The sequence below is a fragment of the Carica papaya genome, chromosome 1 (genome assembly GCF_054855325.1).
Source record: "Carica papaya isolate Zhongbai chromosome 1, ASM5485532v1, whole genome shotgun sequence".
NCBI classification, from domain to species: domain Eukaryota; kingdom Viridiplantae; phylum Streptophyta; class Magnoliopsida; order Brassicales; family Caricaceae; genus Carica; species Carica papaya.
The window spans coordinates 7,109,280-7,124,680 of NC_142309.1; the positions used below are offsets into that span (position 1 = coordinate 7,109,280).

General features: G+C 35.8%; 1 protein-coding gene across 8 annotated transcripts; it reads left to right on the forward strand.

Annotated features, from left to right (window-relative positions):
* The first annotated feature begins 4,560 nt into the window (after positions 1-4,560).
* LOC110820219 (ARF guanine-nucleotide exchange factor GNOM-like) lies at positions 4,561-15,401 on the forward strand. 8 transcript variants are annotated; one of them, XM_088217223.1, is made up of 4 exons: positions 4,561-4,955; positions 8,604-8,800; positions 9,859-10,666; positions 11,313-15,401. In XM_088217223.1, exons 3-4 carry the CDS (start codon positions 9,932-9,934, stop codon positions 14,940-14,942), a joined length of 4,365 nt encoding a protein of 1,454 aa, XP_088073349.1. In that variant the 5' UTR covers positions 4,561-4,955; positions 8,604-8,800; positions 9,859-9,931; the 3' UTR covers positions 14,943-15,401. The 8 variants fall into 8 exon arrangements, with proteins under 8 accessions (XP_088073349.1, XP_088073354.1, XP_088073352.1 ...); XM_088217228.1 differs by having other exon boundaries at positions 8,604-8,733; XM_088217226.1 differs by having other exon boundaries at positions 4,561-4,933.

A 15,401-nucleotide genomic window follows, 5' to 3' on the forward strand; every position in this document is an offset into this window, starting at 1 on the left:
TAGGGAGGCAGCAAGTATAAAGGATTGATGGGTTTTATCAATGTTATTGTATGACCCAAAACAAGAAATGTAGTGAGGGGTCGATACATTAGAATTGATTGGGGATTTAAAGCCATATAAATAATACTCATTTAGATGAGATGATTATTTTCTAAGTCTTGTAGATTTTTGAGGTACATGAACAAGTTCATTATTAGATATAGAGATATCAAGTAATGTATTATCAGAATCAATAGTAGTTGAAGAATGAGAGATATTACGAGAATTGGTTGGCAGTGGAGACTCTTCATGTACTGCAACATCTTAGAGTTCAACAGACCAATTCTCATCACTACAATATGTTACATATGAGGCAGCATAAGTGTGTTTAAAGATTTTTTTGATGTGGACATGAAAGGAAATTGGGTTTCAACAAAGTCAACATCACGAGAGACAAAGAGTTTTTGAGATTGTAAATCAAATATTTTGTACCCTTTTATGTGTGAAGGATATCCAAGGAATACACATTTGAGGGTCTTGCTCTCAAATTTTGATATACTAGGAGAAAGATTGGAAGTAAAACACAAACAGCCAAATATTTTCATATGAGTATAGGTAGGAACAGATTTCAACAGTAGCGGCAAATATATATATATATATGTATATACATGTGAGAAAATAGTAAAAAAAAAGAGAATAAGGAGAGAGAGAGAGAGAGAGGCGTAATTGTGAGAGGAGAGAAAGGGTGGAACGACATCGACATGAGGAGAGGAGTTGTGCGACGCAGTGATGTACGAAGAAGAAAGAGAAGAAGAGAAAGAAGAATAATGGTCGGGTTGAGAGAGAAAGAGAGATGAGAAAAAGAAAGAAGAAGAAAGAAGAAAGGAAAAAGAAAGAAGAAAGAAAAAAAAAGAAGATGAGTTTCAAGAAAGGAGGAAGAAGAAGAAAAAAAACAAAGAAGAGGAGTTGCGAGAAAGGAGGAAGAAGAAGAAACAAAAAAAAGGAAAAAGGAAAAAAAAGAAAAAAAAGAAAAGAAAAAAGAAAAAAAAGAAGGAAAAAAAAATGAAGGAAGAAAAAATGGAAGTGTGGCGACCAATATGATGTTGGTGTGCCACATGGGACAACGCGTGCTGATTCGATCATAAATACGTGGCATTTTTGGTGACATGCGTGTGGTGGCGCGCGGTGACGTTGGCGACCAAGACCGCGTGTCTAAAGGTAAAATTTGTTCTTTATTTCGTGTAATATAATTTCTAAAGTTATTAATAATTTAATATATGTGTTTTCTATTATTAACGAAAAAAATTATCCAAATGATATTCAAATTTATGAAAGGACTGTAGATCGAATTAGAAGGGATTCCCAAAGTTTTCTCGATCACACCATAGGTAAGAATTATGTATATTTCGTACAAAAATATAACATTGTGCTTATAAATTATAAATGATGTGTGTGAATATAAATACGTATAAATTGTATATGTGTATGTTTTGTATAGATATGAATTGATGAGAACAGAACTGATAAGAACAAATACATGAATAGTTAAGTATGGTGTGTTGTGATTGTGTTTACGTGTTTAAGAGTGAATATGTGTATATATCGATAGAGATTGCGTGTATGAAAATATAAAAACATATTCAGTGTGAGATATATAGTGATGATACATGTCTAAATTAGAGTATATGTGTGTGTATTAATGTGTGTACATATATTATGCATGTGAAATGTATAACCAATGTGTATATGTGTTAAATTTGGGTATACTACACTTGCTGTGTGATTTGGTGCAGATGTACAATGCACTGTACTTATTGTGTGAGTACAGTTGTGCGAGGAATTTGAGTATCTTGTGCTTGCTGTATGATCTGGTACAAGATAATTCAGAAAGTGATTTGAAATGTATGACCCTTATGTGCGTGATGATATCGTGTATTTTGTATATGTGTCTATGTTTAACTATGCATAAAAATTAAGATCTTAAGTATGAAATAAGTGAGTTAGAAATGAGAGAGATTTAGAAAGAGTGTAGAGTGTAAGGATTCTGAATACCTACTCCTTTAATTTGAATCAAGAAGGAGATGGGTGAGTGTGTGGCTGAAATTCAGCAGGTATCGTGAACCTGCACATAAATAGTGTTTGAAATCTAGTCTAGATGTAGATAGGTATTTGTGAGCGGGTTAGCTAGCAAACATAACTTCTGTGACCAATATAAGATTGTGTATCCTATCTATGTGATGAGGGGATCCTTTTTGAATATCCTTGATGACGATATAAACAACATCACGCGATGAAATCTTAGATGTGATATTTCGAGTGTATTATAATATTTCGAGTGTAAGTATGATTTAAAATAATAACAAGAATTGGATCAGAAGACTGAGATTATAATATGCTTCGTGATATGATTTGTTTTGTTGTGTATTTTGATTTGGATGTTTTGTTTGAAATTTTCTTAATTATAAATATTATTATATTTTATATATTATGTGAATGTATGTATATAAGTCTCCATTATAGAATTTTCTTTCTTACTGAGCTCGTGAAGGTCACCCCAATTCACCTCCATCTAGGTAAGAGAAGATGAAAAACAAGTCCAAGATTAATAGAAGATGACGAAAAAAACTTTATTAGTTTTTATTTTAATATTTAAATTAATTTAGATGTCTCAATTATTATAAACACATAATTATTTTATCACAAGGGATATATATTGAAGTGTAGTTCCGCTGCATATTTAATATTTATATGTTCCAATAGTTAAAAATATTGTGCTAACGTTCATACCCACCGACATTAATGTTTGGGCTGTTACATGGTGTAGCTAAATCAAGGCATTAAGGTTTTGGTATTGTTTAAGAAGTTTGTTGTATTGCTAAAAGAGGGAGGCATATTTTACGAGATATTGCACTAAGAGTTGAATCTCATATGAGATTCAGTTGTTTCAGGGGCCTTTTTAGTATTTTGAGAGATAGCTTTATTGACATTGACCACATTTCTAGACTTTGGCTTGTATCCTGGTGGATAATCATGTTTCGTGTAACACTTATCCACTGTATGACCAGTAAATCCACAATAAGTACAAGTTGATCGTTTTTTATTCCCAGCTACATAGGTTTTCTTACCAATCCTACTATTTGAAATAATAGTCCCTGGTATTGTTAACTAAAGACAAATTTATGTTTATAAAATATATTTAATTCAATTTGCATTAAACTATTTTCAGCTAAATTTCGTTTATGTTGCAAGACAAGTGCAAAGATTTCTTTCAGAGTTGGTAGAGGCTCAATAATCAAAATCTGAGACATCACCACACTAAAAGATTCATTTAGTCTTTTTAAAAACGTATTATTCTATCTTCTTCTACATATTGCCTACTAATGCTGGAGACATCACAAGCACATTTAATCTCACAGTTATACATTGGAACTGGCCTCAAATTCGAGAGCTCCTACCACAATATTTTTATATGAGTGAAGTACTCTTGACAAATTGTGCTTCCTGCTTTAATGACGATATCTCATCTTGGAGAGAGGAGACACATTATATTGCTTCGCATGAAGCGATCATATAAATCCTTCTACAAATCCTTAGCATAATCTATCCAGATTACGCTTTGTGTTATAGAGGGCGATAACAACCTCGTTATTCAGGACACAACTAAGGTATTACATCGTACCCATGGACGATGCAAATGATTATTCTTTTCAAGTACTGGAACAGATCCATCTACAAAACATAACTTGTTTTTCATAGTTAAAGTCATATATATTGAACAAGACCAAATATGGAAGTTATTACCTGTCAGCAACACAGAAGTAAGTTGAAGAGAGGGATTCTCTTTTAAATGTAGATAATACGAGTTTGAGGTCGTCTCCTTCGTCCTTAACAAGTCTTAACTTGTTGAATCTTCCATGGAATCTTAGATTACAACGAAATCAGCAAAGACGAAAAATAAGGGCTTCCCGAATGCTCATTTTTTACTAGTTAATTGGAATGATCAGAGTGCTCTGATACCATATCAGTTTTGTGGAGAGTTTCAAAGTGTGTTTAGTGAAAAATACACATTAAACAATGAAAATTTGGAAGAAAGATTTATGTTTGGTAAACCAGAAAGTGAGAGAGATACAGAAACTCGAGCTTTGTATTTGGAAAAATGAGAACTGTATTAATGAAGAATTTACAACAATATTTATAGGAGGAACACAACTTTGACTATTTATAAGTTTAACCCTAAACTATGAGTATTTACATTTTGTCCTTGTATTTACGATAATTACAACTTTATCCCTTATAGCATGAAATTAGTCTCTTTACTTATATTATATTCTTATTAATTTTTAAAATTCTATTTAGATTTACTACTTGCTCACATAGTCGCATTGCTGTAAATAATTTTTTTATGAATTTATTGAAGGGAAAGTAAAGCTTTTTCTAATATTTCTCTTTTTTAAAAAGAAAAATTACACTTTTGCTGTCAAAATTATTGCTTTGATATCTTTACAGTAATGTAAAACAAAGACTTGTTAAATTAATATGTTATATACAATTTCATAGTACAGTAATTCAAATTATTGAACTGATTTATAATCAACAGGACATCAAAGAAAGATTTTTTTTAATTTTCACTTCTCAGATCCTCGTTGATCAAGCATTCGACAATTCTCTTCTCGATCTATTGGTCCATTGAAGGATAAGCAACGCCTCCTTTCGTCTGAATTATTTAGGGTTGGTTTGGTGATAGATGGAAGTTGATTGAGAGATCAAAGCGGAGGGGAGAAAAAAGATCTTCAAATTGCCCATCTCCATCTCAACAAATCCTTTTCTTACTTCTAAATTGCAGTTCCAAGACGCTGCTCTCGATCAATATGGGGACAAGGTAGCTCCCCTCTCTTTGATCTTCATTATATTCAATGGCGGCTCCTTTCCTTCATTGTCGATTCACCATTTTCAGGTGCTCTCTCTCTGCATTCGCGGTAATGCAATACGTACCTGCCCGATTTCTCTCTCTCTCTCTCTCTCTCTCTCTCTCTCTCTCTCTCTTTCTCGCTTTCTGTAAAATATACTGCCTAACCGTAAATCTGAGATAATTCCATGTTAACTTCTCCTTTGCTCTTTTTTTCATTGATTTTCTGCTTCGCTTTCGTTTAGATGTTAACTTCACTGCATATGCCTTTTTTTGGCTACGGAGTTTCTGCTTTGGACGTAGCCAGAACTTTATGCATTTATATCCGGACCATCTATATGTATAGTTAATGAATTTTGAGAATATCAGGGATGAATCATTATGTTGTTGACTTAATGTTCGTTCGAATGACTGAAAATCGGTAGATTGTAATTACCTAGCTGCTAGATGTCGTTAAAGTAACGATCAAGTTACCAAACTGTTTTACTTTGTCTGTTTACTTCAGTATTTAATTAAATTCGAGTTGAGAATAGATGCAAGATGCTTATGTTTCTTCCATGTGCAATTTGTAGTTCTTTGAATTAAAACAAAGATTATAGCAGAAGCCATTTTCAGATTTAGATCTATCATTGAATCATCTTGTTCAGAGTAAGTTCAGTTAGTTATACATAGTCCATATGCTTTTCAGTACATGGTGTTAGACCATAATCTTGATTGTTAAAGCAGGCGTTTAGTTGCAGAGCATTCTCTTAGGTGCCCCTCTGAAGTTAAAAATTACCTTTGTTTCCATTATAGTTAGATTCCAGGAAGCTTCTGATACGAAGGCAGAAAGCTTTTGCAACTTTCTCCCATCAACTGGGTCAGAATCCCTTTTGCTGATTGTTTTAATATAATGCAAAGAACTCTAAGTGGGATAAAAGAAAGTTTACATATGTATAGCCAGTGCTTAAGATTTTTACTCTGTAAATAATTTGTTGATGTAGGTTCAGAGGTTCAAATAAGTCCTGCATTTTATGGGCTTTGCTATGAAGAATTTTGTCTGGACCTTTGCAGTAGCGATGTAGCATGACTTAAGTTTAAATTATCAAATTGGATTAGATATAATTCTATTAAATGTAAAACTATTGTACTATTTAGGAGTCTACTATTACTTAGTTTAATCTTATTTGTGAAAGGTTATTTAGGAAATAGTATGAATATGTTATAATCTAACTTTTAGGACAAAATTCAGTTATTCAATAAAGATCTTGGGAGTCTTTCCTTCAATTTTCTAGTTGTGTGATGCAATAAAACCATTAAGAATGATATTTAGGATTTTTTAGATTTGATATCTAAGAAATTCATTTTTTATAGAAGATATATGATAAAATCTAGGTGTGATATATAGGTTTTTATCACCAATTTCTTGAGTAGTCAAATCAGCCATAATTTGTCTTTTATCTGTATCAAAGGTAAAGGTTTACACCCAGAATTTTAGAATCTCACACCCCAAACAGCCAAGCCCGTTGGACCAAAAAAAAAATAAAATAAAAAAGAAGTTCAAACCCTAAAACCAACAAATCAGCCACCAGCTGCAATCATCTACAACCAGTGTATGGTGATTGACATTGCTGCCACCATCAGTATCAGATACTCCCAATTGGTGAAACCTCAAGGTCTCACTGTGAAATTCTACCAGAAAACATGCTATGCACTTTCGTCCTACTTATACCTTTCTTGTTCCAGGACTTTTCTGCAACCATGTCTCATTTGATACCCAATCTGCAACCACCTATCTCAAGCAAGCCTACTGCTGGAAACCCAATGCCATTTGGTGACCAAGAACTTGCATGCGAGGCCAGCACACATGACGCATGAGTGAACTTTGTCAAATTACCTTAGTGTTAACTTTTTTAGATTGAGTTGACTATACCGGTTCATCTAGTCCAGTTTTAGACCCATCAAATTCTATGTCTACTGTATGGAAAATTTTTAAATATGTGGAATATTAAGGAATAGGACAAGTAATCACACAAAGATAATAAATTTGACAAGTTTTTCTTGGCTGTAGCTATGCACAACAAGGCAGTAAAAGTGAAGGAAGATTTGAAGCGTTCTCCAATATTTTAAATCCTAGCCTGCTGTGTTAATAAATGTAAGAAGTCTGTCATTCATGGAGATTGTTCCAAGATTCTTGTTTTAATCTCTATCATTGAACAACTCAATCTTTCTACCCAGCCACATCTGCAACCATATAGATTAGGTTGGACAGACAATAAAGGATTTTGGTAACTCAACAAGGTTTTTATCTATTCTTCATAGTACCTGTTCAATCTTGTGTGACATTGTCCCTATAATATTCAAACACATTCTTTTAGGTCGACCTTAGTTATATGATCAACATATTCCACAACGAGAGTGCCAATTCTTACCATTTTGTACTTGGAATAATAGTTTTAGTACTTATGATTACAGGAGTAAAATAAATACAGATATCCAAAAGTGCCTATAGTCAATGAGAACTATAAAGGTATGAGCTCATTGAAGCTGAGAAATAAGAACTGTCACATCTTTCTAGGAGTAAAAACTTTGAGGTTATTCCAGACCTTTTACTACCTTAAGAGAGTTATGCCAAAGTTCAGTGTAAGGAGGAACCTAAGCCAATAATTAGATCTGGTGTATTCAAGGATGAAATTGAAGTGCAAATTTGTTAATATTTTGATTTCATCCTCCCACCAAGATTTTGCAATCTTACAACAATTGTGTGTTTCTATTAGTTTTGGCATTAAAGAGAATGACCATGTACGAATTTTTCTAAGTTTCATGAAGAAGCTTGAAGATCAATGTTTTACATAATTCCACCACTTCACAACTCGTGGACAAATTCTCTCCAATTGCAGGAGAATGGTGCAGAATGAATTAAGTTTAAATTGTCTTAAATAGATTAAAACTACAATTTTATTAAATATAAGAATATTATGATGTTTGGTGCTAAATTTAAAGATACTTCATCGTGGGATCAAGTGGTGAGTAGATTTGAGTCCCTTTGGTAAGTTAGAAGAGAGGTTTACTTTATAGGGCTGGAAGACTTGCTCTCATAAAAAGCTTAATGGCTAATATCCCCCATATATTGTATTTGGTCATCCTCCTTGTAAGTGTAGCAAAACATTGGAGGCAATTCAATGTAGATTTCTGTGTGGAGACTTAGAAGATAAAAGGAGGTATCATCTTGTGCCATGGGATAGGTGAAATATTCACCTCAGGAGGCTTAGTTTGGGATTGAGGTCCCTTGTTGAGTTCAATATGGCTCTTCAAGGACAATGATTTGGGAGTTTCATTATGGAAAGAGAGAGTTTATGGAGGAAGGTGACTGCGGCTAAATTTGGGTTGGAGAAGCTTGTTTGGTGTGTCAGAAACACCAGGGGCCATATGGTTTACAGTTGTGGAAGAAATTTAATATTAGCAAGGGAGAATTCTTGAGAACTGATGCAGAGTTGGGTCAGGGGGAAGGGTGAGTTTATGGAGGGATGATTGGTGAAGGGGGGCTCTTTGTTTGTTGTTTCCATCAATTAATCATATAGCTCTAAATTCTTCTAAAGAAAACTGGTACAGCTCAGAACAAGGATATTCAGTGAAAGAATCGTACCTAGGAAATGGCACTTGGATGTTTAATTTAACCAGAAATTTGAATGATTGGGAGGTTGATGACTATCTAAAACTTCTTAATTCTCTTTTCCAGGTGGTAATTTTTGAGGGGATCAAGGATGAACCTACCTAGAGGCTAAATTTGATGGGGCAGCTTCTCAGTCAAATTATATTACCTTTGTTAACCAGAAGGGAAGGTGTCCCCTTGGAAGCTGGTGTGGAAGGTGAAGTTCCACCCCAAGGGTTGCTTTTTTTGTATGGAAAGTAGTTTGGTGATGCATTCTCACTATGGTAAGTTGATAAAGGGGGACAATACTTTGGTAATGGATGCTACTGGCAGAAAAAAAAAGTTGAGTTGTGCAATTACATTCTCCTTTGGTGCCCATTTGCTCACAATCTATGGTCTTTTGCTTATGGTTTCTTGGGGTTGAGCTGGGCAATAGCAGGCACAATGAGGAAGGAGCTATGGGAATGGAAAAACACAAAGTAATAAGTAGTCAGTTAAGCTTATCGTTTTGGTTACCATTTGAGTTATTTTGAGAAGAGAGAAATAAGGCTTGTGAAGGTATAGTTTATAATTTTGATAGATTTAGAGATTCGTGGTTCCAAGTCCTGATTTTTTTGATGAAGGGTCAACCACTTTATTTCAGCGACAGTTTTGGAGACTTTAATGATGGTTTATTAGACTTGTAAATTCTTTTGTATATGGGTTGCATCTTTTTGGTGCTTTTTCAATATATATATATATATATACTTTTTTCTTTTAAATTTTTTTTATTAGGAGTTTATTGTTATAGTTTCAGTAACTTTAAGATATTATCTTTTTAGTATTTAATTTTTCTATTTGTATTAATAATATTATCTCTTAATACTATTAGTATTAAGATTACTTAATTTAAACCTATTTAAGAAAGTTTACTCAGTAAACATTATAAATATTTTTGTAATCTCACTTTTGAGAGACTAAGTTCAGTTATCCAATACAATATTTTGAGAGATATTTATTTTTTTGGTTATGTGATTAGATCAAGACCTTAAGTGTGATGCTTAAGACTTTCTAGATGTAATGTCTAAGAAATACTAAATGTGATATCTAGGTTCTTGTTCTTAAATTCATGAGTAGGTAAATTAACCATATCTTTTCCTACAAAGAGGAAGGTTTATTGGTATGGCATGTTTATGTTGTATGTTATAGGCTTGTCAATGAATTTGTTGAAGTCTAAAGCTGCCTTTTTATTATGCTTCATGACCTCTTTTTTATAATTCAACTTTAAATTTCATGTGAATTTGTTTTCTAATACATTTGTTAATCACGAAGCATGATATACTTTTACCCACCCCCATTGCAGCATCTTGCTTATTTAGTTGCTGGCTGCATGGTCTAAGCATAATTTGAAGTTGTGAGAAGGAACGGGGCTAAGCATGGTGCATCTGAATCCACATACTGGAAATGATCCATTCTGTGGAGAATTCAAGGGCTGTCCCACTAAATCTTCTAGAGGTGCTTTGGCATGTATGGTTAATTCTGAAATAGGTGCTGTTTTGGCTGTAATGAGAAGAAATGTACGGTGGGGAGTCCACTATATGCCAGATGACGATCAATTAGAGCACTCTCTCATACATTCCTTGAAAGAATTACGGAAGCATATCTTCTCTTGGCAAAACCAGTGGCACAATATTGACCCTGCTGTTTATCTCCAGCCATTTTTAGATGTCATTCAGTCTGATGAAACTGGTGCACCAATAACTGGTGTTGCCTTATCATCTGTTAACAAAATCTTGACACTTGATGTGCTTACCCTTGATACTGTGAATGTGGGAGATGCTATGCAGTTAATAGTTGATGCAGTGACGAGCTGCCGGTTTGAGGTAACTGATCCAGCATCTGAAGAAGTGGTGCTGATGAAGATACTTCAGGTTCTTTTAGCTTGCATGAAAAGCAGGGCAGCAGCTAAGTTGAGTAATCAGCATGTGTGCACCATTGTAAATACATGCTTTCGTATAGTTCATCAGGCAAGCTCGAAAGGTGAATTGTTGCAGAGAATAGCACGCCACACAATGCATGAATTGGTTAGGTGTATTTTTTCTCTTCTGCCTGATATCAACATTTCAGAATACTCATTGACTAATGGCAGCAGTTCATATGTTGGTGACATGGTAATTGTTCCGGACAGTTTCTGGTTTTTAATTTCCTCAACCTTTATGTTATAAGATGTTTCCACCACCATGGATTCCTTCCTACCACTTGTCCAAAAATAATATTTGCAGACACAGAGACACTAGAAAGTTGTAATGCTAATTTGAAAACCCATCAGAGCATAAACTGATTTTTCGAGTACTAAAGACTTGCCTCAGTTTTTGTATTTATTTTCGTATCCAAATGGTTACTGTGCACCTCTCTCTCTCTCTCTCTCTCTCTCTCGCTTTCTGATGAAAGGATACAGGGGGATATAACATTAAGGGTGGGTTTGAATCCAGCAATTTTACAATGTACCAGAGATTTTACCACCTGAAAAAAGGCTATCAACTGGCTTTGGAGAAATAGGGCTGGTTCTGTTTCAATATTTAATTCTACAAACTTTGTGTTCCCTAAAAGTGGAGAAAAATGTCTTTGGAGTTTTTGAGGATTCTTAGTGTAAAATAGTATATATCTTTATTTGAATGTGAGGCGTCATTTGAAAGGTTTAACTACTATGTCCAGTGCAAGTGCATGTGAGATGCTCTTCCTCATTTCAAATATTATTATTTAGCCTGGCTGTATTCTTTTTTGTGCAATTTACAGAGACGATATTTTCTTGTGCAGGTGGATAAACAGCTAGAAAATGGCAATGTTAGCATTGAACTTGATGTACAACCATCCGTCGGATATGCATCAAGTGCTCTTTCTGGTAGTGTGAAACCAGAGAACAAAATGGATACAAACAACATCTGTGTCAGTGATGAAACAGAGGCTACTGAAAAGACTGAAAAGGTGATGATGGAACCTTTTGGGGTCCCGTGCATGGTGGAGATATTTCATTTCTTGTGTTCCCTTTTAAATTTTATTGACCACGTTGGAATTGGTCCTAGATCAAATCCGATAGCATATGATGAAGATGTTCCACTTTTTGCTCTTGGTTTAATTAATTCAGCTGTTGAATTGGGTGGACCTTCTTTTAGTAAACATCCTAAGTTATTGGGTTTGATTCAGGATGAATTGTTTCGTAACCTGATGCAGTTTGGTCTGTCAATGAGCCCATTGATTCTTTCTACAGTATATAGCATTGTTCACAATCTTTATCATCATTTGCGTACTGAGCTCAAAGTACAACTTGAAGCTTTCTTTTCATGTGTGCTTCTAAAAATTGCTCAAAGCAAGCATGGATATTCATACCAGCAACAGGAGGTCGCTTTGGAGGCTATGGTTGACCTCTGCAGACAGCAAACATTTGTGGCTGAAATGTATGCAAATTTTGATTGTGATATAACCTGCAGTAATGTGTTTGAAGACTTGGCTAACCTGATATCAAAAAGTGCATTCCCTTTGAATGGTCCTTTGTCCGCAATGCAAATTCTTGCTCTGGATGGTCTGATATCCATGATTCAGGGAATAGCTGAAAGGATAGGCAATGAATTGCCTGCTTCAAAGGAGGCTGTAGTAGATAATGAAAGATATGAAGCATTTTGGACATTGAGATGTGAAAATTACAGTGACCCGAACTATTGGGTTCCATATGTCCGTAAGACAAAATACATCAAGAGGAGGTTGATGGTTGGAGCTGATCACTTTAACAGAGATCCTAAAAAAGGTTTGGAATTTCTGCAAGGCATGCATTTGCTGCCTGATAAACTTGATCCACAAAGTGTAGCCTCCTTCTTTAGGTACACATCGGGGTTAGATAAGAATCTCATTGGAGATTTCTTGGGAAATCATGATGAATTTTGCATTTTGGTGCTTCACGAATTTGCCAAGACATTTGACTTCTGTGACATGAATTTAGATGCTGCATTGCGTCTCTTCCTGGGTACATTCAGATTGCCAGGCGAATCACAGAAGATACAGAGAGTGCTTGAGGCATTTGCTGAAAGATATTATGAGCAGTCACCACAAATATTATTCAACAAAGATGCTGCTCTTTTGTTGTCATACTCACTTATTTTGCTTAATACGGATCAACACAATGTGCAGGTTAAGAAGAAGATGACTGAAGAAGATTTCATCCGCAATAATCGGCACATCAATGGAGGAAAGGATCTTCCTCGTCAGTTCCTGTCAGAGCTTTACCATTCAATCTGTGACAATGAAATCCAGATGATTCCAGATCAAGGTGCTGGGTTTCCAGTTATGACGTCAGGCAGATGGATTAATATACTGCACAAATTGAAAGAAACCACTCCTTATATTGTCTGTGATTCTAGAGCATTTCTCGACCATGATATGTTTGCCATCTTGTCAGGCCCAACTATAGCTGCTATATCAGTTGTTTTCGATCAAGTGGAGCAAGAAGATGTTTTACGAACATGTGTTGGTGGATTGTTGGCCATTGCCAAAATTTCAGCGTGCTACCATTTTGGTAATGTATTAGATGATTTGGTTGTGTCTCTCTGTAATTTCACGACACTCTTGACTCCTTTGTCTGTTGAAGAAGCTATTCTTGCTTTTGAAGAGGATACAAAAGCCAGTATGGCAACCACAGCAGTTTTCACGATAGCAAATAAATATGGTGATTATATCCACTCTGGCTGGAAAAATGTATTAGATTGTGTCTTAAGCTTGCATAAGCTTGGCTTTCTACCTACAAGAATGGCTAGTGATGCAGCCGAAGATGTAGAACCCTCATATGAGCAGGAGCAAAGGAAGCCTTCAACAAATCCCTTAAAATCATCAAATGTACCATCTACAGCCATTCCTCGGAAATCATCTGGCATAATTGGTCGGTTTAGCCAGCTCTTATCTTTTGATATGGAGGAGACGAAGTTGCAGCCTAGTGAGGAACAGATAGCTGCACATCAGCGCTTTCGTGAGATGATACAGAACTGCCACGTTGATGCTATATTTACGGAGAGTAAGTTTCTTCGAGCTGAGTCTTTACTGCAGCTTGTGAGGGCCCTGACACTGGCTGCAGGACGACTTCGTAAAGGAAGCAGTACAATGGAAGAGGAAGACAATTGTGTCTTCTGCCTGGAGTTGCTGATTGCAATTACATTGAATAACCGGGATAGGATTATGCTTATTTGGCAAGGTGTTCATGAGCATATGTCGAATATTGTTCAGTCAATTCTAATGCCCTGCACACTGGTGGAAAGGGCTGTGTTTGGTCTTCTGAGAATATGCCAGCGGTTGCTTCCTTATAAGGAGAACCTGATAGATGAGCTCCTCAAGTCACTGCAGCTGATATTGAAACTTGATGCTCGAGTTGCTGATGCATACTGTGAACCTATAACACAGGAAGTTATGCGCCTTGTAAAAGCAAATGCAGCACATATCAGATCCCACGTAGGCTGGCGCACAATCATTTCTTTACTATCTATCACAGCACGACATCCAGAAGCATCTGAAGCAGGATTTGAAACATTAGTATTTATAATGTCTGAGGGGGCATACCTCCTTCCTTCTAATTATATTCTGTGTCTAGATGCAGCAAGACAGTTTGCAGAGTCTCGGGTTGGGGAAGTTGGTCGGTCTATTTCAGCCATAGACATGATGGCAGGTTCTGTTGTTTGCCTTGTGAGATGGTCACATGAGACCAAGAGTTCTGTGGTAGATGAGGCTGCTGTGAAAGTGAATCAAAGTATAGGTGAGATGTGGTTGAGGCTGGTGCAAGGACTGAGGAAGCTCTGCTTGGACCAGAGAGAAGAGGTGAGGAACCATGCTATTTTAATGTTACAACGGTCTCTGGCAGTAGTAGATGGGATTCATATTCCAAATTCCTTGTGGTTCCAGTGCTTTGATATGGTTATCTTTACATTGCTGGATGATTTATTAGAAATTGCCCAAGGGAACTTCCCAAAGGATTATAGGAAAATGGAAGGAACACTTGTTTTGGCTACGAAACTCATGTCAAAGACTTTCCTACAATCATTGCAAGATCTCTCACTGCAACCATCCTTCTGCAAACTGTGGCTAGGGGTTCTTAATCGTATGGAGAAGTACATGAAGGTAAAATTCAGAGGGAAGCGTAGTGAAAAAATTCATGAATTAATCCCTGAGCTTCTCAAAAACACCCTGCTGGTAATGAAGACAACTGGTATCCTCATGCCAAGGGATGACATTGGTGGTGACAGTTTCTGGCAATTGACATGGTTGCATGTGAAGAATATATGCCCATCTTTGGAATCAGAAGTGTTCCCCCCAGATGAACTGGAGCAAATGCAGGTGAAGGATGTAAGAACAGTGGGAATTCCTCTATCTGATGGGACAGTGCTTGTTCCGTCAAGAGAGACTACAGCATAAAGATGGTATACAGATTGAAAATGACTAAATACAGTGTATGTTGGGAAGTATAAATGGCCTCAATAGTCTTGATGTTGATATCTGCAGCTGAAAGGGAAAAGCCAGAAACTGTACAGAAGAGAAGTAAACTTCAGGACTATTGTTTCAGCACAAGTGCTGCTGAATTTTTGCCCTCTACGAGGAGTGATACAGTTGAAGAATAATTATGATACATCAGAGAGTCCCATTTACCTTACAGTCGAAAACAAGAGATTTCTTCCTCAAATTTTGTAATGGCTTGTTAATTTCTGTGAGAAATCTTTCATATTCCCCCATTTTTTCTTTGTACACTCGATGTCATACAGTTGTCATAATACAGTGTCGCAGTTCAGCTGAGATATTTGAAGCTTCACATGGATAGTCCAAGTGAAAATGTCATTATATGCTGCATGAGCTATGAAATTTATGCTTTACAAGGTA